Source organism: Cervus canadensis, chromosome 3 (genome assembly GCF_019320065.1).
Source record: "Cervus canadensis isolate Bull #8, Minnesota chromosome 3, ASM1932006v1, whole genome shotgun sequence".
NCBI classification, from domain to species: domain Eukaryota; kingdom Metazoa; phylum Chordata; class Mammalia; order Artiodactyla; family Cervidae; genus Cervus; species Cervus canadensis.
The window spans coordinates 9,551,852-9,579,120 of NC_057388.1; the positions used below are offsets into that span (position 1 = coordinate 9,551,852).

A 27,269-nucleotide genomic window follows, 5' to 3' on the forward strand; every position below is an offset into this window, starting at 1 on the left:
AATTTGTGGACTGGATGAGGATGTGAGAGAAAGACAGAGTCAAGGGTGATGGCAGAGTGCAACTGATGGAATGAAGCTTGCATTTGCTAAAACAGAGGAATATTGTTAAACAGACAGGTCTAGGGGGAAAAATCAAAAGTTGTGCTTTGAACATGGTATATTATCTTTAAGGTACACTGCTTACATATCTCACTAAGGAAAATAAATGTTTGAAAGTTAGCTGAATCCCATTCTTCCTCTGAGGACATTCCCAGCACCTTCTGCTGTTCCTCAAGTATGGTCATTGAGCAAGTCTCATCCTCTCCCAGTGTACCAAAATTAATAAAAAAACAAACAAACAAAAAAAACCGCACAAATCTTTATGTGACAAAAAATAGGGCTCTTCCCAGGTTGCATTCTGCTAATGAAAAATAAAATTTTCTCCATCTCATCACATCAGCAACTTTACACTTGATAGTTTCCAGACAAACAATAACTCCTACTTACTGCTTGATTAACTTTAACTGGGCACTGTGCATATCCTTTCTACGTATGTTCTTATTTAATCCCCAGAAAGCCTCTTGAGGTGGATAATGCCATTCATGCCATGAGACACTGAGGTTTTGAGGGTTAATGTGCCCAAAGTCGCAGAGCAGACCTAAAGCCCAGGTGCCACTCAGCAGCCGATGTCACTCACGGTGGACTTACCATCAACCGTGACTTGAATCTTCTGACTAGCTGACAGAGTTCCGTTTCCCTGGATGTTGATCTTCACAATGTAATTGCCTTCATCGGTGAACTGCAGTGGGTTGATGAGCAGGGAGGCATTGGGTGGCATCATGGTGAATTTGTGCTGGTATTCCAAGTCGGGAACCACAGACTTGTTCACAGAGCCCAGCAAGTACTTGGGCATCGTATGGGGTCTCTCAAAAAGCCATATGACCTGGATGTCTGATGCTGGAGTGTGGAATCCATAGTGCACGGGGAGATAGAGAGCCTGACCCCTGATGCCATGGACGGTCTGTGATGGCACCGCCACCCTCAGCCCCGAGCAGGCACCTGCTGTGAAGGAAAGGAAAGCTGTGAAGACCCTGAGCCACATTTCATAACCTAAAGGCACAAAACGAGAGAACCTGATCGGGCGACAATCCTTTACAGAGAAGAGAGGCTTCTAGGTACTGACTAGTCTAGTGCTGGTTACCTGTAGAGGTAAATATTTGTCTCTGAAATGAGCATTTTAAAAACTCCACCCAAAGACCGTGTGGATCGCATGACCTCTTTAAATGCATGATGAAAAGGAAAAGCAGAAGTTATTATCTCCGACTGTTAAAGAATAATGGGAAAAGGAGAACTGGGATAGATGATTAGTTCTGAAGTCCAACGAAACCTTTAAAAAAATTGAAATTGCGACTGTATTAATGTCTGAGTCATATCATATCCTAATCAGGCTATGTGATTGAGGGGCTACTTCCTCTTGAGAATCTTCCTTCACAGTCTTCTGACGTGACCTCGTGGTCCCTAATTGGAAGTTTTTCCCTTTAGCCAAAGCCTTGCCAAATGCAAATATCCTAAGGACAATGGTAGCAAACCATTACCAGCTGTGATTGATTATTACTGCTTAGAAACGGGGATCTGGTTTGTGTGTTTGATCAACAGTAAGAGACAGGAAGGGATGGAGCCGAGTGGAGCCCGCGGAGCCTGGTGAGACGGGAGACCAGCAAGACGGCTGGGCCAGAGCAGTAAGTGCCTTAGGGTCACGGCAAACACTCAGGCAATTTTACCGTGAGCAAGACGGGAACACGACCAGAGTTTTGTGAGCAGGAGGGATAGGGGTTTTCTTCTTATTTTTTTTTTAAGGTGTACTCTAGCTGCTGTGAGAACAGACTGAATCAGGGGAAAGAGCAGAAGGGAGCCCACTTAGAAGGTGCCTGCAATAAAGTAGGCAAGACAGGGCTGTTCTCTCTATAAGGGTGGTAGTAAAAGATACTGTGAGAAAAGACCAGTGGTGCCTACAGTATTTGATGACACGTTGGGAGTGGGATAAACAAAGATGAGTGAAGAATGATTCTAAGGTTGATGACTTGATCAACTGGAAGAATAGAGTTGTCATTTATTAATGAGCAGCTAATAAATTAATCATGGGGAGACATTTTTGGAAGACATTTTGTCTTATGGACAGAAGGGCCTGGCAGGCTACAGTCCATAGGACTGCAGAGTCATGACTGAAGTGACATATCATGCATGCAGAGACATCTTACAATTTCAATTCCGTCTTATACAAAGTTTTTATCTTCTTGCATTGCTTCTCCCTTTTTATCTCTACTAGCAAGGGGATCTTTAAGATTTATCTGATTCATATTATGAAAAGCCATCAATATTAAGAAGGGAATGGTAGAAAGATCTGTTTGTACAATGATTTTCTTTGGAGAAACTGAAAGATGCTGGTCTGCTCCTGTGAGGAATAAAAAGCCACCAACAGGAAATTTTCTTCTTTCCTTCCCAGGGTGAAGGTCAGAGCAAAGATTTCCATGGTTTTAGTTTTTGGGTAGCTGTTAGTGAACTCTTGCCTGGAAAATCCAATGGACGGAGGAGCCTGGTAGGCTGCAGTCCATGGGTTGCTAAGAGTCGGACACAACTGAGCCACTTCACTTTCACTTTTCACTTTCATGCATTGGAGAAGGAAATGGCAACCCACTCCAGTGTTCTTGCCTGGAGAATCCCAGGGACGGGGGAGCCTGGTGGGCTGCCGTCTATGGGGTCGCACAGAGTCGGACACGACTGAATTGACTTAGCAGCAGCAGCCCCAGTGAAGAGTGAGACCCTGGGGCTAGCAGGGAAGTCAGAGCAAAGAACTGAAGAGGAGAAAGAACAAAGAAGGATGGAGGAGGTTACAGGGAGAAGATACACAGTTGAAACTGACTATATGGACTGAAAATTAGGTGACTGTCTGGGGAAAATAAATGTGTGTCTTACAGACTCCTTGGCCTCTGTGTATATTTGTGATTGACTTGTAATTTTTTTTTTTCCTGACAATGTGTTGTATCTGCACATTTCATTTTAATGATTTGGTCCATTACAAATGAGTTACAAAGGTATGAGCATTTACTGCTATTTTCTTTTCTGACAAGTGCAAGAATGTTAAATTTGTAGTTGTTTTTAATTTGAATCATTAGAAAAAGAAGGAACTGGTTGCTGAGAGCTGTAAAGAGGAGATATAGTGGATTGCAGGAAAGGAAATCATAAGAGATAAATGAAGTTGAGAGAGTAAATCTAGGACTTAACACTCGTGATGTCTGAGATATGTGAAGCAGTGATAGTGAGAAGGGAGTGAAGCTCTTGAAGCCATAGATATAGAAAGACATTGGGCATCTGGGTGGGGGTCCTGCACAGGAAATTATTATTCTTAGTACCTGTGATATCGCATGAAACAGCATGTATTTTCATGACTTTCAATGTAATTGGCGATAGGAAGTGCCTGACAAGTTCCTGGCAAGAAATAAATAAAAACTAGTTTGCCCATTATTACTAACTTAAGATATGCAAAATGTAATTTTCTCTGTATTTATTGTGTTGCTGTTTCCTTTTTTTTTTTTACTTCAGTGAATACAAAAATATTCCTGTGGGTTTCACGGTTCATTCTTGATCTTGGACTCCCCTGTCCACACATTCTTAAATTAATCACTTGTAAACTGCCTGGAAATAAGAGCTTTTAGGAACCTATTCTCTAAGGTTTCAGAGAGATTTTTGAATTTGCTACTTTAATAAAGTTAAAAGTCCACTAAAGTTTGAGGTGTTGAATATATACTTGGGATAAAATGGTGATTAGTTAGATGACTTACCTTAGATAAGTCATTTTAATTCTGTGACTCAGTTTTCTTTTGTGTGAAAAGAAGGTTATATTAGATGAGGTCCAAGGCCTCATCTTATGGTTATGTTCTCAACATCCTAAGATGCCTTTCTCATGGTAGCAGCCACCCTACATTTGAAGGGGAAGGGCCCATATTTAAGTAAGAGAGGGCCCAAAGAATTTTGAAGTATTCAATCTCAGATTTAAGTCTACTTAATAAGTTGTCAATCCCTTTGTTTAGTCACTAAGTCATGTCAGACTCTTTGTGACTGCATGCATTGTTCCTGCCACACTCCTCTGTCCATGGGATTTCCCAGGCAAGAATACTAGAACGATTTGCCATTTCCTCCTCCAGGGGATGTTCCTGCCCTGGGGACTGAACCCGAAACTCTTGCCTTGGCAGGTGGGTTCTTTAGCACTGAGTCACCAAGGATATCTTCTAATAAAGTGGCAGTTCTGTGTTTTTTTGCCAAGGAATCAAGGGGGATGGTGGGAAGCCACATCATTGCCTTGTGAACACATTGGAAAAAGCGGCATGGCTGCTGATAAAAAGCTCGGTAGTTGCCTCTGACAGTGAGCAATTTGGTCACTGATTTATTGGTCTATTTAATACATTTCACACCTCAGCTTAGAAACTGCTGGTAGACTGCGCTGTAGCTGGAGATGGCCTGAGTGCAATCCTGGCCAATCCGTTCTTGGCATTTGGGGAAGTCATTGCAGAAGTCCTTGTTTACTTTTTACTTTTTTTTTTTGAAAAGAGGAAGCACCCTTTTTAATCTACTTTTTTGTGCGGTTTGAGTTGAAAAAAGATTAACTGAGATTGTAATGTTCTGAAAATGACTGGGAAACACTTTATTACGTGCGAGCATGACTGGAACAGAAATGTAGGTGGATCTTGACTCAGAAAGCTGAATCTTAAGCGGACTGGAAAGTCTATGACTAAAGTTACAGAAATAAATTTTATTTATTAAAATACTGAATATGACACAAACATTGCAGTCTAGGAAAATATGGCACGTACAGTAATCATTAAGGGGAGTGAACTGGTTCTTTGGTCTATTTTGGAAATAACAGACATCATGGAATAGTACCTTAAATAATATATTACCATCAATAATATCTCTGAATATATTCAATGCTTATCATACCAAATGATGTGAAGTCATGTCATTTAACTTTTTTCTTGACATGAAATCATGTGTGCTTTTTCAAGTATATGTATGCCAGTGAGAGAGAACATAGCTGTCACAATTGCTGTTTGCTTAGATTGCCTACACCATTTTCATCAGATAAATTATAGGTAGAAAGTTATGAGTATCAGTGAGGGATGAAATTTTCTTTATAAATTTTTTTATATCAGCCACTAACATCTTTTTAATTTGTAGGAAATACATGAGCCTATTGATATGATGTAACCCTTCCTTGTAATGAACTTTGCAGAATAAACAGATAATTGCATGCTTCTGCTCCACTTTAGGAGCACATACTCTTTAGCCATTGCTGAACTTCCCCCTATAGATGTGATGAACTTATGCTGTCCAAACAGTAGTTTACTAACTTAAAAAAATTAGCTTCATCTTCATAAGTTTTCAAGTGTTCTTTTCTCATTGTATAAGGAAATGTAAATGACTGAACTATGTGGATTTTAGAAAGTCAACCTCTGTAAGAATAAATAAACTTTTTGAAAATAAATGATATGAAAATTGATGAAATTTTAATTTGACATTTCAAATATTTGTACTTAAGTGAAAATTCAATTTTATTATTAGGTTAATACTTTTGAGAAAAGAAAACTCTTGATTTTTTATATCTGAGGCACTATACTGTTTTGAAGAACATTGATAATATCATTAATAATCTGACATACAAAATTATAGCAAAACTCTCCCCTTCAGAGATTCCCTTAAACTATAAAACAAAGGCATGATAAAGGAATGTCCAGTGTTAAAGAACACGACCTCATATTGTGAAATTATCTATAGTCCAGCAACAAAAGACTCTATAGACCAGTTTCACTGTATTGAATATAAACATCAGACTCCACAAAGTGACCTCTACTGTAGCTCAAAATAGTTGGCATTTACTTCCCCATTGCCAAGTCTGATATTAGCAAGCACAACACAGCTATTGTTGACTGTAAATAAACTCTTGTATCTTTAGAGAAAATAGAAATTATGATGATGTACTTTGAATAGACTATACAAACTACATTTGGGGCTTCAAATAGCTACGACTTTTAAAAAAGAAAAAATGAACTGATAACTTAGTATTTCAAAATACAAAAAACACACACCCATGTGCCTTTTCAAAACCAACTAAACTTCTATAAAGCATCTCTAGTTCTTTCAAAATTTGTGTTGTAAGCAGTGTAGGTGATGCTGTAGTACTTTATTTTTTTTTTCTTATAATGACAGCTACCAATTCTTTTTCACTTAGGTTGAGAAATTTCATTTAATGGCAGCTGAAGGGCCATTTTCAATTGGGAAAATTCATTTATATCTGTGGTAAACTTTATTTTGATGAAAAGTTGCACTAGTATTTTACCACCAGATGAAAACAAGATGAGCATCATTTAAAAAATTAATGTATTTAAAATAAAGTACAGAGAAAAACATGTATATAATATATCAGGCTTTGTTTTGAATGAATCTTTTCCCCCAATCCTTAATGTAAAGATCTTGTGCTATAACTTCTAAAGCCATACAAATAAGAGTGCTAAACTGTGGACTTAAAAGTAGGTGTGTAAATATTTTTAATCAGTATTACTTGGAAAATAAAATATAACAACTACAGAAAATAAAAAAAAAAGAAAAAAAATACAAAAAAAAAATTCCAAGTTACCCATGGTCTTTACAACTCACTACCAGTGGGGAAGATTAAATTTGTGAAAGTCTTAAGGGATAATAACTGCTTTAGCTACTTATGGACATGCTATTTCTCGAAATTATGTTTAATTTTAGTTTGGTAGAATCCTTCAAATGAATTGACTCTCAGTGCTTCCTAAAGCCAGTTGTAAAAAAGTACTTAGAAATGACAGCAGTCCTGTTGTAAAAAATTAAGCATGGCACTGCCACAAACGATACTTTTGAAGCCCAGAAAAATGCACAAAGACAAAAAGTCAGCTATGGTAATTGCAACAATGTAATGGAAAAACAATCACAATTATGGGAAACTCAAACATTTAAAAAATTAACAAACTGTACATTTCAAGTACATGGAGTATGAACAACATTAGGTATAAATGTAAATAATCACAGGTACTATGAAGACTAAGCCATAAAATACCAGTAAGTGCAAGCTCTAAATACTGATGAAGGTTAAAAACTTAAGTGGCTGTTTAGCTAATTTGTTCTTAAAATTTAAGGAATAAAAGGTTTTTTTGAATTCCTGTCTGTTGGATATAAACAAAATAAGAAACTGACTCATTCTTTTAACTTGATTTTTAAAGCTGATATAGGAAGAATGGAAAAAGAACGTCTGGGGAAATTATGACATAGACACAGTGGGCTCCTTTAAATTCTAAGGATAAAGAGGAGAATGAGGGAGAGACAAAGTAGAGGGGGAAAATTAATTGAATTAAATATTGGGCAAAGAGAAAGACTAAAGGTATTTTGGAGAAATAATACTTTTAAACACATTTCTCCCTATTGTGTATATTTTTTGTTATCAGTTTGGAATCTAACTTTTCCCCCACATTTCATAAATTAGGTAAAAATAGCTGGAGTTAACAGTTTACCACAATATCTTTAATTAAAACAGCCAGAAACTATGTTCATAAATTGTTCTAAGTTTCCCGGTAAGTGGTAACAAATTCATGACCTATAAGAATGTTTGCCAAAGTAGAATGCATTAAAGAGTATTGAACCTATATATAAACTCTATAAAAAAAAGGAACACATTTAAGTTTTTAGAATATCTTAATTTTCTTAATGAGTGCTATTGACAATAATTGTTGTCTTCAGAAAACAATAACCATCTATTGATTGAACTTCCTTTCTCCTAAATGATCCTGTTTCTTTGCTGGAACAAACTGTGTTATTGTTAAAAGGTTCTGTGCTGTCCTTCAATTATCTGAGTGAATCTACAGCCAAGAGCAAATATTTACCTTATGCTCACAATTTTTGAAAAAAGTAGTTGAAATGCACTTTATGCAGTGCCTTACCTAAGAGAAGGAGGTATATCTTGCACCGAAGGACCCCAGCCGTGCTGCTGAAGGGTTCCATGAATGCATCCTGTTCCATGCACACAGTGCCCTGGTCCTGGCGGTAACTTGGTTCATGGACCAGCAGCTGCTGGTTTATTTGCCAGGGAAATCAGCAGTGAGGTACCAGACCCTACCTTGCCTCTTGCTTCTGTGATTTGAATACAGAATGAATGTGTATACAAAGGACACAGGGAGTGGGAACACCTGTTACATGCTCTGCAAGAAGACAGGCTTGTGACTTTCAGAGCCACTTCTTAGTGATTATCAGTAATTGTCAGCATGTTTCATCAATTGTTCTTAGTTGTTAATCATCACATGAAGGAAAACATCCTTTTGGGTGACTCTAATAAAAAACAGTATGCTTTAATAATCAAGAGCATATTGTGAAATTTTCTGAAAAAACAGAAGCTAGTATCTTATCATGGAAAACGATGCCATTATTTTGAAATTAAATTTTTTTCTATGAAAATCGCAGTATTTCATATATCTGCTAAAATAGCTATAAATCACCATGAAATAACATGTAAAAGTTATATCAAAGAAAACAGAGCATCTTAATATCTTTAAATATGTATTTTTCTGTGTAGTATTTCCTGTTAGAAATGTCCACCATGGCTTTATTGAGTCTATGGATTCATGTTATTTTTAAAAGCAAACCACAGGTGTGTTTCCGAGTAACACTGAATCATGGACTGTGCATAATTATAACAGATAACATCTGAGGCCACATTTTCACAGCTGAAGCACAGAGTAAGTGAACCAACGGCTCAGAGACCATCTTGCCTCTACAGTGGTGCCTGGGCTACGGATTTTCTGCCTGGCTTTTCACTGCCAGGCAGTGCACTTCCGCTTAATTTACCAAGCTGTAAGTTAACCCCTATTTCATTTCATGTCATCTACTGCAAGAAGTTTCCAGTCCAAGCCTCTACTATATAAAACAAATCTGCATCAGATCATGCAAAATTCCTTGCATAAATCATTTTTGAAAAGTAAAGGCTCACTGAAGAAGTTTGATGATAAAATAGGTGAAGAAAGAATATTCCTCGATTGTAATTAAAGGTAAAAAAGAGAGTGATGGTTATTTTGGAATTTAAGTTTGGAAACATTTTTTAGATTAAGGTTAACAGACCTGTGTGTGTGTGTTCAAGCTTAGTCATGCAGTCGTGTCCAACTCTGCAAAACCATGGTCTGTAGCCTGCCAGGCTCCTCTGTCCATGGGATTCTCCAGGCAAGAATACTGGTGTGGGTTGCCATTTCCTCTTACAGGGGATCTTCTTGACCCAGGGATCAAACTCTAGAGTCTTCTTGCACTGCAGTCGAATTTTTCACAGTCTGGGCCACCAGGGAAGCCCAGCCTGGCCGGATCTGCTCTTACGAGCAAAGTGACTGTTGGAAAACCTGAGGCCTCTTCAGAGGTCACCTCTTCAGAGGTCTCTCCAAGCTTCAGGAAAAAAAAAAGGGTAAGAACTTCCCCCCAGGTAATTGTTATACCACAACTTTCTCTGTGCTATTTCTAAATCTTGTATATGCAGTCTAGAGATAGCAGCACTGTTGCAGCACTTATCTCATTAACCTCAACTGATTTTGTTGCAAGTTTATTTTCCCTCTGGGTCCTCGAACACAAAGACTGGTCTTATTCATTTATGAATCTAGCATAGTGATTAACTAGTATTTTTCTTAAGTTGTTCCCCCAGAAATAAACCCAAAAGTTCCTTAGTCCATGTCTTCTGGTTCCCACTTGATGCTTGAGAAATGCCTACAAATATTAATATTGGATTTTACAAAACAATTTGGAAAGTAATATTGAAATTCTACAGATAGCAGATAGACTCCCCCCTCACATCTTTTAAATCAATATCCATCTTGAATTGCAATTTAGTAAATAAGCTCTTTCTAGTGTTTTTCAAACCCAGTGCTGGTTCATGATGAACTTTTTTGGGTCCTAAGCAAAGTGAGATAAATAAAGATGATTCAGTGAGTTTTTCCTAATGTTAAATTTACTCAATTTAAAGGAATGATTTTTATTCTGCATTTTTTTGTTTTTTATATTAAAATAGCCTTTATGATACAGTGATAGTAGATGTTACATAAATAAATAAAATATCAAAATGAATTAGATGATCTTTTCATGTCGAGACACATATTAAAGGGCTTCCCAGGTGGCGCGAGTGGTAAAGAACCTGCCTGCCAATGCAGGAGACTTAAGAGACAGGGGTTCTGTCCCTGGGCTGGGAAGATCCCCTGGAGGAGGGCATGGCAACCCACTCCAGTATTCTTGCCTGAAGAATCCCAAGGACAGAAGAGCCTGGCGGGTTACAGTCCAGAGGCTCACACAGAGTAGGACACAACTGAAGTGACTTAGCATGCAAGCACATATTAAAAAATGACGACTGTCTGGCTCATCTTGGGAAAGTGCTGAGACAAAAATCATGACAATGCGCCCTCTAGTGGCCAGTAGTAGGAATAAAAATCTTAATCTGCTAGAGTAACTTCAGACTTCCCTGGTGGCTCAGACAGTAAAGCATCCGCCTACAGTGCGGGACACCCAGGTTCAATCCCTGGGTTGGGAAGATCTCCCGGAGAAGGAAATGGCAACCCACTCTAGTATTCTTGCCTGGAAAATCCCATAGACAGAGGAGCCTAGTAAGCTACAGTCCATGGGGTCGCAAAGAGTCGGACATGACTGAGCGACTTCACTTTTCACACAGGAAGCCACACAACATAACGCTAAAATATAACTTCAATTTTTTTCAGTTTTTAAGTGCTATTACAGATGGTTTAAAGTGTTTTATCATTGTTAGAAACTTTCCATCAGCTACATCTCACATCTCAGCTGTAACCCCCAGAGGAGCTCTGTTCAGGAGCCTATGGATTTCAAACATCCACACATTTACTAGTAGCATAGGAATGCTTTGGAATGGTAGGAAGAATTGGGAAGGAGAGGTGGTGACACGCCAGTGCCAAGGTCCACAGAGAACAGTGGCTTACCAGATGGCTCAGTGGTAAAGAATCTGCCTGCCAATGCAAAAGAAGCAAGAGACAGAGGTTTGAGACCGGGGTCGGGGAAAACCGCCTGGAGAAAGGAATTGCATCCCACTCTAGTATTCTTGCCTGGAGAATCTCATGGACAGAGGAGCTTGGTGGGCTACAGTCCATGGGACTGTAAGAGTGGGACATGACTGAGCATGCACGCATGCAAGAACTGAGGAAAGAAAGCCCTGTCTTCTGTTCTAATTTGATAGACCTCAGGAAAGATCAGAATTTACAGGGAAGAGGTGGCTGCTAGAGAAGGCCATCACAATCACCCATGCCTGTGCTAACTCCTACCTTTAGGTCTATAGTACTGCCTCCCAGGAAGCCTGATTAATTCATATGGCTACTACATGATTATCAGCAACATCTTCCTTCCAGGGCCCCTCTCCAGATCAGTACTTTACCTTCAGCAAGTGTCCTGTTTTTCTACTACTGCTTGCTCAGGAAATGTCTTTATGTTTGCTGGGGAGGCCACATCTTTCTGCTGCTTTGATATTTATAGGATGACTAGAAATTCATCCTGGTCCTAATCAAACCGGGATCTCTGTTTTAATTTAAGCTTCAGAGGCTCCTTCTATCTGGGCCATCAGAACTATGCCCTTGTGGTGTGTGTGTGTGTCGCTCAAGTGTGTGTGTGTGTGAGTCACTCAGTCGTGTCCAACTCTTTGCAACCCTGTGGACTGTAGCCCGCCAGGCTCCTCTGTCCATGGGGATTCTCCAGGCAAGAATACTGGAGTGGGTTGCCATTCCCTTCTCTAGGGGATCTTCCCAACCCAATGATCCCAGGTCTCCCATACTGCAGGCAGAATCTTTACTGTCTGAGCCACCACGGAAGCCCTTATCCTACATTACAGCTAATGTGACTGCCCCGAATCAGATCAACTTACTTCTTAGCCCGGATATTCCAATCTACAAAAATGGGGCGGGAATTCCTTCACAGAGGGACTACTATCCTAAAAACTTTTGTCAGGATTTGCTGGGAGGCCATCCACACTTTTCACTAATTTGTTCTGGTCTACCACTAATGACCCTCAGGCAACTGTGTGAGTACTAAATAAGTCTAATGAATTTATTTTTGGATCTTTAGTTGTGGCATGCGAATTCTTAGTTGCAGCCTGTGGGATCTTGTTCCCTGACCAGCAATTGAATCGGGGTCCCCTGCGTTGGGAGTGTGGAGTCTTAGCCACTGGACCACCAGGGAAGTCCCCTAAATAAGTTTTACATATGTAGCTTTGAAAAATGGAAATGAAATAACATGCTTCACCTTTTTAAAAAAGTGCGCTTTAGGGCTCTAGGTTTTTGTTTTTATTTTTTAGCTTAAGGAGTCAAAAAACCTATCATGTTTACTTCAACTATTTCCTATAGTGTTAGGGTATGCTGAATTAGGGCATATATTTTATTTAGACAATAGCACTGATTTACTTTCCATGCTTCTACTATTAGAGCTACAGCCTTTGAACTTTTAGAGGCCTGGGTTGTCCATCTCCTTTTAGTTAAAAAGAAACATACTAAAATGTAGAGTATTAAGAGTTAAATAGAGTTTTAATGCTTTCTTGCCTTTTCAGGTCAAGCAGATACAGAAACCACTCTTTTCCCCAATTTGGTTGATAGGAAAACACCAAACGAATGAAATTTAAAAAAAAAACAAAACAACTTTTCTTTTTTTGTCACCTGCAACCTTGTGTAAAAATTCTGGGTCTGGATCTGGGTTCATTCTAAACAGTGTATTTTAAATTCTACAGCTGGCTGCCTATAAAAGTCACTGAAGGTCTTAAACAAAGAACTCCCACAAAAATGATAACAACTGTTCCCTCCTCAGGTGAATCTGAACAATCAAGTTTGAGAACTACTGAACTTAGATCTCCTCTAATACATGCTTTGTAACTAAATTGTAAACTCCTTAAGGATCACGATTGTATTTTATCAATTTGAAGTGCTCGGAATAGGGTTGACTAGTGCCCAGAAATCAACAAATGTTTAGTGAATTGGGTTTCATTTCATTCCATATGGTCAGCAGTTTCTCTTTCAGGGACTGCCTATCAGTAACTGTCTAGCAGTTAAGATTATAGCAGGTAATCCGCTGTAATGAGCTACACTAAGGTTGCCCAAAAGGCACTGGAATTTCTTCATGGGGCGAGAAGTAATAGAGTCTGAAAAGCATATAGGTAAGCATATATTTCAAAAGGAATTGTCAGGCACAATGATAAAACTATGCACAGGGTGGTTCTGTTGGAGTAGAGAACTGGGTAGAATTATGACTCTAATACTTCATAATTATGAAGTGCCTTACAATTTATTAATTGCATTCACTTACTTGTGTGGATAAGTGAGATACCACAAGTAAAGCTATTAGCAAGGTTTTTGACAGTAAGTTTCTGACAGGTAGCAAGCTCTCAATACATGTCTGCTATTATTTATTGTTAGCTCTGGGTTACTTATTTCTGTTATTCTTATAATTGGAAAGTTCTTTCTTAAACTGAGCCCCCAAAGACTCCCTTATTGCTTTCCTCAATGTAACTAAACTGCTGTAAGTTGAAAAGAGAACACTAAGATGACATGCCTACTTACGACTGTTGCTGCATTCATATTTTCTATCTTGATTCGCCTTAGATTACATAGGTGGTAAAAGGATAAGTGGGGAGTTAAATCCTTTGGTTTTAGTTTTCCGCTGTGAATACCAAGACTGAGGAAGAAGAGCCCGAACCTGGACAGCCAGCACGGGACACACGTTTCCTCAGGCCAAGCCCAGCGCCACCTGGGGAACGGCCAAGCTCTCTTGGAGCGTCCAGTCCCTTCGCGTCAGTCTGTCGTCCTTTCACTTCGCCCGGGAGACCAGGTGGGTTTTCCTTCACTACATCCCTAGGGGGCGTCATGTCAGTCAGGTTTATATGCTGCCTCCTCGCTATTTGTTCCTGGTCACCTAAGAATTAAGTTTTTGCCGCCTCCCCGAAGCAGAGCTACCGATACCTAGTACCTCTTTAAAGACTGGCGGCTGCCGCGGTCTCTCAGAGCAACAAGTTTTGCGCATTTAACCGTAGCGTCAGCTGTTTTGCTTGCCGGGAAATGTAGTACCTGGACCGTTCTCTCGCCTCCATTACAGGTGCGACGGCAGCCGGAGGACTACAATTCCCAGCATGCTAAGGGATAGGAAGAGAAACCCAGGTCGGCAGTTCCACGTGACCACTCACTATGGCTTCCCTGTGTCAGGGCCAGCAGTTTGGTGGTTGTGTGTGATTTGTTAGTTCTCTGCTGCAGGATACCGCCTCACGAATTCGACATGCAAAAAATAAAATCTCTTATGACCCGGCAGGTAAGTTACAGAGCCTGAAGCAAAGGTCTCCTTCATCTCTGCTGGGAGAGGAGCCGAGATATTCTGTCCCTGGGCCGCAGGCAAGCAGATACCCAAGTTATAGGTGGTGGCAGGTGTCAGGGGCACTATAAATTCTGGGCACACCCTGGAAAACTCACCTGACCCGCGGGGTTCCGAGCCTTGCTCAGGTGGGACCCGGGGACCCAAAAACATTCCTTTAGATAAGGCCAATGAGGGAGCCGGAGGTTATCTTTGTCTCCCCCTTCCCCCTTTTGCCAATTTTCCAGTGATCGCCCTAGCTATACTGCCGGGTTCCCTTTATCCCCAAGCTGCCTGGTTGTCTGAGGGTGGCCTGGGTAGGAAAGTGAGGTCTATGCAGTAAAGATGACTAGAAAGAATGGGGGGGGGGGAAGCAGTAATTTGAAGGCAGAATTGATATTGATAGCTTTATGAGTTTGGGCAAGTCCCTAAATCGAGTAGCATAAGTTTCCTTATGCGAAAGTGAGAACAATAATTATTTTTGTTCATCCTGTTTCACAGTTCTGTTATTAAGGTCATCAGTAAGATAGTGTCTGTGAAATGATCTTTTAAAAAACAAAGTCACTGTCATGGCAAAATAATGATCTTTTATTTTTTGCCAGAATGTTAAATCTTGAATAAAAGCTTTGGCTGTTTTCTGTCATAAATTATAGGGATATCCTAATAATGTGTCAGCTTCCTTCAAATCAGAAATGGCAGAAATCTGTTTTTATGTACTTATTGATTATGGTTTGGTTTTAGATACCTTTATTTGTTTCAGTTCTAATATTTTACTAGAATTGATCATTCTTTGTTATTTTTATAATAATAAGAGAGGGTAATTTAGATTAGAATTTTGAATCAGTGTCATTTTGAGAACTTTGGAGTATGTGGAGGCAAAGCATTTAGTGAAAGATTCATTTGTGAATATTTTTGTTGTTGATGAAAAAAAGACTACAAATTCCAAATTAAATTCTTATTTGATAGTTTAGATTTGAGAGACATCTGAGTAGATTACACATTGTAGGTCTCTGGTGAAGAATACACAAATTCTATGTGATTATTTTCCTCTGTCAAATTATGTTGTTGTTGTTGTCATGAAGATAAAGTTTTAAAGTTCTGTGAATTATAAAATATTTAATTAAGTGGATAGTAAGATTTGTTGAGTCCTGGTATTATGCTTCATAACACTTCTTTCTTGACAATGGTTTTGAATCCTGGTCCATCCTGTAGCTGTGTGACCTTGAGCAACTTTACCTAACTAAAAAAAAATACTTAGTTTTTAATTGAAGGATAATTGATACCGAATTTTGTTGGTTTCTGCCAAACATCAACATGAATCAGCCATAGGTGTACATATGTCTCCTCCCCCTTAAACCTCCCTCCCATCTCCCTCCCATCCCACCCCTGTTTGAGTTCCCTGAGTCATATAGCAAATTCCCATTGGCTATCTATTTTACATGTAGTGATGTAAGTTTCCATGGTACCCTCTGCATACATCTCACCCTCTCCTTCCCCCCTACCTCCGCCGTGTCCACAAGTCTGTTCTCTATGTCTCTGTCTCCATTGCTGCCCTGCAAATAATTTCATCAGTACCGTCTTTCTAGATTCCATATACATGTGTTAGTATATGATATTTGTCTTTTTCTTTCTGACTTACATCATTGTATAATAGGCTCTAGGTTCATCTACCTCATTAGAATGGACTCAAATGCATTCCTTTTTATGGCTGAGTCATATTCCATTGTATACATGTATCACAGCTTTTTTATCCATTCATCTATCAATGGACATCTAGGTTGCTTCCATGTTCTAGCTATTGTAAAGAGCGCTGCAGTGAGCATTGGGGTACATGTGTCTTGTTTAATTTTGGTTTTCTCAGCGTATATGCTTAGTAGTGGGATTGCTGGGTCATATGGTGGTTTTATTCCTAGTTTTTAAAGAAATCTCCATACTCTGTTCCATAGTGGTTGTGTCAATTTACATTCCCACCAGCAGTGTGAGAGGGTTCTCTTTTCTTCACACCCTCTCCAGCATTTATTACTTATAGACTTTTTGATGATGGCCATTCTGACTGAGGTGAGGTGATACCTCATTGTAGTTCTGATTTGCATTTCCCTAATAATGAGTGATGTTGAACATCTTTTCACGTGTTTGTTAGCCAGAACATCTTTTCACGTGTTTGTTAGCCAGAACATCTTTTCACGTGTTTGTTAGCCATCTGTGTGTCTCCTTTGGAGAAATGTCTGTTTAGGTCTTTTTCCCACTTTTTGATTGGGTTTTTGTTTTTCTGGTATTGAGTTGTATGAACTGCTTGTATATTTTGGAAATTAATCCTTTGTCAGTCGTTTCATTTGCCATTATTTTCTCCCATTCTGAGGGTTACCTTTTCACCTTGCTTATAGTTTCCTTTGCTGTGCAAAAGCCTTTGAATTTAACTAGGTCCAACTTGTTTATTTTTGTTTTTATTTTCATTACTCCAGGAGGAGGGTCATAGAGGATCTTGCTTTGATTTATGTCATCGAGTGTTCTGCCTATGTTTTCCTCTAAGAGTTTTATAGTTTCTGGTCTTGCACTTAGGTCTTTAATCCATTTTGTGTTTATGTTTGTGTATGGTGTTAGGAAGTGTTCTAATTTCATTCTTCTACACATAGCTGTCCAGTTTTCCCAGCTCCATTTAATGAAGAGGCTATCCTTGCCCCATTGTTACCGTTTTTGAATATCTGTTTTCACATCTTTCTAACAGGAATGATAGCATGTATCACGTGGGGCTTTCCTAGCAGTGTTTATGTGATGTGATCAAAGTAAAGAAATAAAGGAGTTAACAGTTCCTGGGGCTAACAAAGAAGTGCATAACCACAGAGATTATCTCCGTGGCTGCACTGATGGTGGAAAAGCCGGAAAACTGGAAGCCGGCTGTTGCAGAAATTTAAGCAATCATTGATTTCAGGCTCACTTTGGTGCCATTTGACTTTTAAAACAATATACACTTCTGTACATTGTACCACTAATACCCCTAAACTGCCTCTGGCATGCTGAATTTGGACTTTTGTGCAGCAGCTACGTTTGGTGCCCTCTCCTGTTACTTGCTGGTGGTTCAGTGTAGTCAACATTGCCATCATTGTACTTTGGTTGGTTTGTTTTCTAACCCTACTTTGTAAGAGTGAGTGAGAGAGAAAAGATACAAAAGTCCAAATAACCAGTGATAATAAGTTTATGTCTCCTGAATGTAGTGAAATTGTTCTGAAAATGATAACTCTTCAGCCTTAGTCATTTGTTTATCGGATTGAGCAGGTAAAATCTGTGCTTAGCTGGGATAGGAAAAAAAAAAACCTAAAGAACACACACAAAAAGCTGGAACTGTACTATATAGAAGGTGAGGTAAAATTAGGAGTTTCACACAGAGTTTTAAGGTCATCCTAATTATATTTGTTTATGACTTGACTTCCACATGTTTGTGTGTGTTAGTTGCTCAGTCATGTCTGATGCTTTGCAACTCCATGGACTGTAGCCCGTCAGGCTCCTCCGTCCGTGGGATTCTCCAGGCAAGACTACTGGAGTGGTTTGCCATTCCTTTCAGTAGGGGATCTTCCTGACCCAGGGATCGAATTTGGATCTCCTGCATTGCAGGAAGATTCTTTACTGTCTGAACCACCAGAGAAGCCTCATATTTAATCATTATTAATACACTTTTTATGAATCTACGAGGTATGAAAGCAGGGTGCTGCCTAGCATTGGGAATTTTATTTGTACTGTTTATTATTAGGTTAAATATAGCAGTATTTCAAATAAATACAAATAAAGATGTTTCTTTTTGGAGGGACTAAAGAATATGCTGATAATATATTGCTGTTAATGTGGAAAGGTATGAAATTAAGGTCTCTGACACTTTTTGGCATTTCAGCTCTCCAAGGATCTTGGTTTGGAGGAGAGTGTAGAGCAGCCTTTGTTAGCTCTCTCTGTTTACATGGGTTGCTTTGTTCTCCTTTCTCTATGATGCTGGCCTCTGTCCTTTTGTTCAACAAGTGCTTACCGAACTCTATGTACCAGGCACCATCCTAGGTCTGGGGAATGCAGCAGTAACAGAACAGACATGTGTGAAGGCAGTCATGGTGATACACGTTTCAGAGGAATAGAGGTTAGAGGGTCCTGGGGGTTGTTGGCGATTTAGGGTCGTTTATAATTTGTAGATGGGGCTTTCCAGGCGGCTCAGTGCTTACCACTGCCAATGCAGGAGATGAGGGATGTAGGTTTGATCCCTGAGTCTGGAAGATCCCCTGTGGGAGGAAATGGCACCTTACGCCAATATTCTTGCCTGGAAAATTCCGTGGACAGAGGAGCCTGGTGGTCTACAGTCTGGGGTCGCAAAGAGTCGGACACGACTGAGCAGCTGAGCACACACAGCGCACACTTTCTAGGTATGGTGGCCATGGAAGGCCTCGCTGAGAAGGGGACATTTGAGTAAAAACTGGAAGGAGGTGAGGGAGTGAGTTCTGAGGATGTCTGGGAAGGAGCATTCTGGGTGGAAGGAAAAGCAGATGCAGAGGCCTTGAGGCAGGAGCATCTTAGAGGGGCAGCAAGAGGCCAGTGTGGGAGGAGTGAAGTGAGTGAGGAGAGAAATACCAGGAGATGAGGTCAGAGAGCGAGGCAGGAAGCCAGGTCACATAGCCTCATCTCCGTCTCATCTTCTCTGCTTCTCTCCTCACTCATGGGAAGGCCAGGGCGACCAGCAAGGATGCTACTGCAGTAATCCAAGTGAGGCAGGACATGGGCCTTCCTCAGGATGCTAGCAGCAGAGGTGTTGAGAAAAGGTCAGACTGTGGGTATATTTGCGAATGTGGAGTTGACAGAATTTCTTAATAGATCGGATTTGGGCTGTGAGAGAAAGAGAAACTTCAAGGTTGACTCCAAATGGTTTGGCCCCAGCAACTGGAAGAATTGAATCGACCTGGGTAAGACTGAGGGAGGAACAGGTTGAAGGAAGGAAGCAAGTTTTTAGACTTGTTCATTTGAAAGCCTCTTGGCTGTTTGGAGGAAGAAAGTAGGCAGTTGGGCTGAAAGAGCTTGAATTTTTGAGGAGAAATCCAGGGTATAGGTAAACATTCAGGAGTCACGAGCATAAGGAGGGTGTGTATGCTGGCTAAGATCACCAATGGTGTAAGTGTAGAAATAAAACAAGAGTCTGCAGTTGGAGCTTTTGAGGACTCCGAGTTCTGAGCTCGGGGGTTTAGGAAGGCAGATTGAGAAGGAGCAGTGAGGGGAGCAGCGTCCCCTTGGAAGCGTTCTCCTGCATCCCAAGGAGCATCCCAAAGAGCGTCCCAAAGAGCGTCTCTCCTGTGGCAGATGCTCAGTACATATCTGTTGGATAAAGAGAACATCCCAACCAGTTAGGTCCAAGTAAAGAACCTAAAAGAAAAGGGAGTGAGCAGCTGTATTAACTGCGGCACCTGGGCCGTGGAGGGTGAGAACAGGAGTGAGCCTCTGGATTGAGCAGCAGTGAGGCCATCAGTGACTCAACAGCACTGCAGTAAGTGGTGAGGAGGAAGGCCCGATCCGGGGGGGTTTGAGAGAAGCCGAGGGCTGAGGATAAACACTCTGAATTTTGCCAGAACTTTTGCTTGAAAAGAGAAGGAATCACAAACCAGCTCCTTTTGATCATCGGGGCCTGCGTTGCTGCTCTCATCGAGGAAAGTTGAAGATTCATGTAGACAAAACAGAGGTGAATCTGAAGTGTAATCTGATTCGGCAAAGAAAGTTGCAGAGGCATGTATTATTTATGATGGATTTTATATGGGGAAATTATGAAAACGAAAACCAGATACAAAAGAAAATCAAACAATGGCTAATGATTAGAGTGAAAGTTTCAATTTTAAAAAGGCAGAGCACTGTAGTTATAGAACCTGAAGCGCCAATACTTGGGCCACCTGGTGTGAAGAGCCGACTCATTGGAAAAGACCCTGATGCTGGGAAATATTGAAGGCAAAAAGGAGAAGAGGGCGGCAGAGGATGAAATGGTTAGATAGCATCACCAACTCAATGGACATGATCCTGAGCAAACTCCGGGAGATGGTGGACGACAGAGGAGTCTGGTGTGCTGCAGTCCGAGGGGTCACAAGAGGTCGGACTTGACTTAGTGACAGAACAACAAGCAGCAGCATAGTTATAGCCATGACTTCCTGCTTTAAAGAGGTGAAGATGAGATAAAGATGATGACTTCGTATTTGTTAATAGAGATTTATAAAATTGCTAATCGGATCTATAATCCTAAAATACGGATGAGTGTCAGATATTGTGCTTTGAGGCATTTACCTAACTCTTGGTTTCTGTTTTGATGAGGTAAAAGCATTTCTCTATGATGTTCAGAATAATTGTCAACACTTAACGGGTGTTTACCATGTACCAGACACTGTTTCTGGCCTCTCATATATGGTATCTCCTTTATCCCTTATAAGAGCCTCTGAGATGTTGTTACTATCATTAGACTATGATGAGAGGCAGGTTGTTCAAGATGGCAGAAGGCATTCTTTGAATCCCTTGCTTCCTAACATGGATATAGGGTTTCCAGTTTTTATTACTTTTATTTTGTATGTTTGGTGGAAAGCTGCCATGTATTAATATTAGTAGCAAATTATGGTGTGATAACTAACTTGGAGACAAAGTGTTTTTCTAGATACTGGTGTGTACCACTTGTTTGCTTGTTTTAGGCATTGGATTCTTTCCTCTTAACTCTAGGGAAAGAAAAAATGACACCTGATATATTCTTCCAAGAATTTGTTAGGTTTTTAAACAAATGGTTTGTTTAAAAGGCATGAACATTGTATTTTAAAAATATATTTTAGGATTAGTTGTGGTTTTGAATCAAATTATGAAGTTTTACTCTCATGTATGTGTATATGAATGCATAGAAGTGTGTGTATATAAAATGTATTTTGTTATTGTTCAGTCGCTAAGTCAGGTCTGACTCTTAGAAATCCCATGCACTATATATAGCATGCAGGGCTATAGTGCATCCTCTTTCCGCCACTCTCTCCCTGAGTTTGCCTAAATTCATGTCCATTGAGTCAGTGATGCTCTCTAACCATCTCATCCTCTGTCACCCACTTTTCCTTTTGCATCAGGGTTTTTTCATCTTTTCCAGCATCAGGTTTTTCCAGTGAGTCAGATGTTCGCATCACGTGGTCAAAGTATTGGAGCTTCACCATCAGCATCAGTCCTTCCAATGCGTATTCAGGGTTGATTTCCTTTAGGATGGACTGGTTGGATCCGCTTGCAGTCCAAGGGGTAATTCTGTAATCCAGCCTTGCCCTCTTCACCACTTTTGGTGCTATGCCCTTATGATGACTGTTGGTGAGAAATTGGGACAAGGAAGAAAACACACACACCGGTCGTTTCACACTTTAATTTTCTCACTCATTGTAAGACTTTAAGCCTCAGTGCGTGCATGCATGCTCAGTTGTGGCTGACTCTTTGCGACCCTAGGTACTGTAGCCCACCAGGTTCCTCTGTCCATGAAATTGTCAAAGCAAGAGTACTGGAGTGGGTTGTCATTTCCTACTCCAAGGGAATCTACCCAGCCCAGGGATCAAACCCATGTCTCTTGCGTCTCCTGTATTGGCAGGCAGATTCTTTACTACTGTGCCGCCTGGGAAGCCCTTAAGCTTCCATAGGCTTTTCTTATTCCTGCAGACTTCCCTAGAAACTTCATTTTAGAGTCAGTTTAATGTTCTTGTGGGAATGGGGTTTAATTAGCTGGAGGTTGGAGCCTAACCAAGGCTCCAAATAAATTACTAATTTCTTTGGTGTTTACTCTGTTCCTGGAATTGTGGTAGCCAAAGGCTAGAGAGGCAAACAGAACCTGGTCTTTCCCTTCTCTTGGGTCCAGAGAGAGAGGTATGTTTACTATTTAAAACTTTGCTACTTTGGCAGAGGTATTGGGAAATGTCTAGCAGGGTTTCCAAAATATTAGAAATGATAGTAGTCACCTGGGTGGCTTGTTAAAATGCAATTCCTTGTCCTGATCCAGAAATACCTACTTGTTAGATCTTTGGTGGGACTTAGGAAAAAACTTCCTAGGTGATGGAGCTGGTCTGTGGATCATGCTGAGAAATAGTGTTTCTTTGAAACATAGGATTTAGGAAATTTTCACAGAGGAGCTCTGAAAGTGGGGTGTTGGTTTGGTGGGGTGGAATGAGAGAGAGAGAAGTGTGCAGGGAGAAGAAGACGGGGAGAATGAGAGCGGATGAGAGAGAGAGAGAGTACGGATGGAGAGAGAGAGAGAAGAGGGAGAGAAGGCTGGCGGAGGGGGGCATTTTCTGGGGAAAATGGAAGAGTGGGGATGAAGCAGAGCACCTTGTCATAAAAAAAATTATAGCTACGATTGGCGGTATTTTATATTAGGGAAGGTAAAATATACACTTCTATAATTTAAAGATGAGTAAGTTCTACTCTAAGTCTCAAATAAATGTGCCATATATTTTGGTTACTATGGACACCAGAAGACCAGTATAGGATAGCTAAAGAACAAAAACTCAACAGCATAAATCTCTCCTTAAGTTCATGTACCAGCTGATTTTGCTTTCAGACTATTATTACAGGGATTTTAGGGGTTTGCTTTGAATAGCCTATGTTAAAAAGAGGCTTTTAAAAGGAAATTTAAATTGCACACTTCTTTCTGTCTTGATGACTTTCCCTGGTGCACAAATGAGACTTTCACAATCCCTGAATTCTTGAATCAGAATCCCTGAATACAGAGAGCTGTTATATAGTCACTCAGTCGTGTCCGACTCTTTGCTATGTCATCCGTGAACCGTAGCCCACCAGGCTCCTCTGCCCATGCGATTTTCCAGGTAAGAGTCCTGGAGTGGGTTGCCATTTCCTTCTCCAGGGGATCTTCCCGACCCAGGGATCGAACCCTGGTCTCCAGCTTGGCAGGCAGAGTATTGACCACTGAGCCATGAGGGAACCTGGAATAGAGAAAGTACCAAAGAGCTAAAACAGTGAGACGTGAGATTTAACTCTCAGTTATGTAGTATAAATTGGGTACGTTGATGAGAATGATAAGGTAAATTCTAGGGATTACTTATGTATTAATTAAGCCTTTATCATTTAAAAATTTATCATTATTTAAAAATCTTTGGTTAGCTCAGTCATAATGCTTGGACCTTTTTGCCAAGGTCCAATTTGGCAAATGAATTTGGTCCTGATTCATAGATAAGTGCTTTTATGGAATACTTTTTGTCACCCAAGTTTCTTCTCTCTTGGTTGTTTTTGAATAATGGTTAACTTAGACTTCAACCATTAGGTATGAAGTTGCCATATAGTGATTTTATTTTGAATTTTCAAAAGTATGTTTTTCCTTGATTTAATAATAGTACTGTATGTATTGTGACAGCTGTTTTTAGAAACATATTCTATATATATCATACAACAGGAGCATATCTATTTTTAAAATGGTGATTTTTATTTCAGTTAAGTATAGTCTAACTGAGGGTTGAGAAATATGAATGGAAAGTCTTTTGCTGTCAGCTGATGGTCTCAGTGAAAGAAGAGGAACGCTTTGCAGCTTATTTTTGACTCCTCCTGCAGTTCTCTTTATACAATAAAACGTTAAAAAGCAACTGTTCAAGGAGATAAACAAATCGCACATATCTGCACATCAAAATCAATAAACTTGGTGGAAATATAACAAGACAAACAAGCAAATAAGTATTTTCTCTCATGTTACAGTTCTGCAGCACAGTTGAAATTCTTCTCTTTTTTATCTTTTTTTGAAGGGTCTGAAAAGTCCTCCAGAGAGCCTCAGTGATCTTGGTGCCATTGAGAGTCTCCGGGTCCCTGGAAAGGTATTGATCTACACGAGTGAGCGTGACTTTTCGCTTCCTAAAGAAAATATTATTGCCTTCGGATGCTAATTGATTCACAGAAGATTTCTCCTCCCACAGGCATATGGTTGATGTGATGAGCTGGATCAAGTTTTATAATGCAGTGGGCTTGGGGCTTGTTTTTGCTCTCATCTTCATTGGGATGCAGTATGATTCATTATTGTGAAGCAGAAAATGGGAAATTGATTAATTTAGAGTTGATTACTGCATCAAATTCTTTGCCCGAAAGCAGTGAGAGATATATATATATATAAATGAAACGTATTGATTCATCTGCTGTAGTTCAGATAAATAAAATGAAATGATTTACTTTTTATGCTACAACACTGAGCTCCAAATCATAGTAAATTATGTTTTCGTTATGAAGCAGAGATATTTGAATAAGTAGCTAAAGCACAGCTTATACTAAATTGTAGAGATCTTGGATTTTAATCCCCTAATATTCATGTGAACTTGGCCATGTACAAATTTAATAGGTGTTATTTGAAAGCTAGCTGGCTCCCCCCCAGGAGAAATATTAGCCATTGTTAAATAAGTCAATCCCTGCTGTGCCTCACTCTGGGGCCCCACTCCTCAGAGCTGCCTCTGTCTGTAGTAGCTCCATCACAGATCAAAGCCAGTTTTGAATGCCTGCTCTTGTGATTTTCAATTTGGGCATCATATCTGAAACTACTGTTTGTTTCCTGTGCCTAGCAGCTTAGTACAAGGGCTTGTTTCTCTTGATTGGCCGTCACAGGGCCCCTCATCACACCTCCATGTCAGCTGCTTAGGAGGAGGATTTCCCACCTCTTTGAGGTGCCTTACCCCCTAAAGTGAATTTTGTATTTACTGCTTAGCTTTTTTATATTAGGTCAGATCCAAATACAATGAAATTCTAACCAACCCTTTTGCATGAAATGGCTCAGACAGAAGTCTTATAGAGGTATTTTGAATCATTGTACATAGTGTTATAAAAGACTATTGGATGTGATAAAATTGGGAATTGAGAGATAACCATTAATCCTAATTGACCGATCATTTTCTATTTCTTTGACTTAAAAAAACGTGTATCAGGCATTATGAATATTCCTTGAATTAGATGGCATTAGATGTTTCTGAACCACTGTGAAACTGATGAGTGAGCCCTTTTAAAAAAAAAAATACAGTAATGTATTGCTGTTGTCTTTAAACCATGAGCTCATGATGTCTTTCCAGTAGTGGTATGTAGTGAATTTATAATGATCTTATTATACAGTCTTCTTACTGACTCCCAGCTCTCCCTATCAGTGATCAGCAGTGTACACTTTTTTATTAAAAAAATTTTTTTTAATAATTTTTAAAAGTTTTACGTTGAAGTATAGTTGATTAATGCACAAGAAACTCTACTCAATATTCTGTAATAACCTAAATGGAAAAAGAATTTGAAAAAGAATAGATCCATGTATATGTTTAGCAGTGTATACTTTTGAGATGTTGGGGTCGGGGAGAACAGTCTGAAATCACAGGGTCAACAGGTGTAAATAAATGGTTCACGTGATGATTGAGCCTGAGGTAGTAGTCTTATTGTGGGCTTCCCTGGTGGTTCAGAGGTTAAAGCGTCTGCCTACAATGCGGGAGACCTGGGTTCGATCCCTGGGTTGGGAAGATCCTCTGGAGAAGGAAATGGCAACCCACTCCAGTATTCTTGCCTGGAGAATCCCATGGACAGAGGAGCCTGGCGGGCTACAGTCCCCGGGGTCACAAAGAGTCGGACACGACTGAGTGACTTCACTTCTGGTAGTCTGATTGACACACACTAAGAAGACGATTTAGGTAAACTGTAGTATCTCTGCTTTAATGTAGCCTTTAGCTTAGAGAAACTTTTAAATATTAATTCATTTAATAGCTCTTCCTTACTCAAGTATGGGTAGAACATTAAAAAGAAGAAAGCATCTTTTATCTTCAGGACTGGACCCATTTCTTTTGCCTGTTCTTGTTATCATGTCTTTCTAAGTTAAAACAGGGAATTGAGATTTTGTTGGGGTTTTCAAGAAAGAAAGAAAGTTTAGCTTGGGTATGTTCTGTATAAAAGGGAAAGTAGGAGGGGTTATTAAGATGGAGCATATGAATTAGCTGTGTTTTAGGTTAGAAATGGTTTAATATTGGCTGATTTCATATGGTTCAACTCAGAAAAAGGAGGGTAGTTAAGGAGAACTGAAGAAGGGCGGCAGGTGAGCTTGATAATCTAGGAAGTACTGTTGATTTTTTTTTTTTTCTTTTGAGTACTATATAAATTCTGAGTGGAAGAAACCTTAGAAATCATCTGGTACAGTTTCTGTATTTTATACACAAGATGACACTATCCAATCTTAAGAGGAGATGCAAGTCAGTAATAATCCATATACTGGAAATTGGGGATGTGGGTGGAGAAAATAGAATGGAAGGTAAAAAAGAAAAAAGGATTCTTTTCAGAACTTGCCATAGGAAAGGAAAACTTTGAGGTCGATTAAAAAAATCATAGCTAAATACTTCAGAGCCAAGGTCAGCGGTGGCCACATTTTGCACATTAGAATTGCTAGTATCCAGGCCATGGGTGTTGTTTAGTTGCTCAGGCATGTCTGACCCTTTGTGACCCCATGGACTGTAGCCTGCCAGCCTCCTCTGTCCATGGGATTCTCCAAGCCAGAATACTGGAATGGGTTGAGATTTCCTTCTCCAGGGGATCTTCCCAACCCAGGGGTGGAACCTGGGCCTCCTGCATTGCTGGCAGATTCTTTACCACTGAGGTACCCCATTCTAATTGCTGCATGGGGGTTAGAGCTAGGCGTTCATAGTGTTTAAAGATCCGGTGAGGATCTTGATTCTGGATCCCCAACTGATTCCGCTGAGGAGCCATGTTTGGGAACCATTGGCCGAGCTGAGGGTGCAATGAGGAGAAAGAAAGGTGGACCACAGAAACTGTTCTAGATAAAAATTTGGTAGTTTTCCTAATAATTTTTGTGGGGAAAAAGGTAGAATAAAGAGTTAGTGATGATCTAA

At 40.0% G+C, this 27,269-nt stretch overlaps 2 protein-coding genes across 8 annotated transcripts in view; one reads left to right on the forward strand and one right to left on the reverse strand.

The window, feature by feature from the left end:
• Nucleotides 1–8,198, reverse strand: part of HEPACAM2 (HEPACAM family member 2) — a 59,725-nt gene extending 51,527 nt beyond the window's left edge. For 4 of the 7 annotated variants that reach the window (XR_006268446.1, XR_006268445.1, XM_043462597.1 and 1 more), the window contains exons 1-2: nucleotides 7,989–8,166; nucleotides 688–1,041 (exon numbers count right to left, since the gene is read on the reverse strand). Coding sequence is in view for 5 of the 7 variants with exons in the window: in XM_043462597.1 (XP_043318532.1) it covers nucleotides 688–1,041; nucleotides 7,989–8,067 (433 nt within the window). In the remaining 2 variants the exon portion in view is untranslated. Of the gene's footprint in view, nucleotides 1–687; nucleotides 1,042–7,988 lie in introns of all 7 variants that reach the window. The other 3 variants (XM_043462596.1, XM_043462599.1, XM_043462595.1) reach the window with 2 other exon arrangements.
• Nucleotides 8,199–14,218: 6,020 nt separating this feature from the next.
• VPS50 (VPS50 subunit of EARP/GARPII complex) overlaps nucleotides 14,219–27,269 on the forward strand; it is a 120,604-nt gene continuing 107,553 nt past the window's right edge. The window contains exons 1-2 of the mRNA XM_043462594.1: nucleotides 14,219–14,373; nucleotides 24,165–24,233. Of these exons, the coding sequence (XP_043318529.1) occupies nucleotides 14,341–14,373; nucleotides 24,165–24,233 (102 nt within the window). The 5' untranslated portion in view covers nucleotides 14,219–14,340. The remainder of the gene's footprint in view (nucleotides 14,374–24,164; nucleotides 24,234–27,269) is intronic.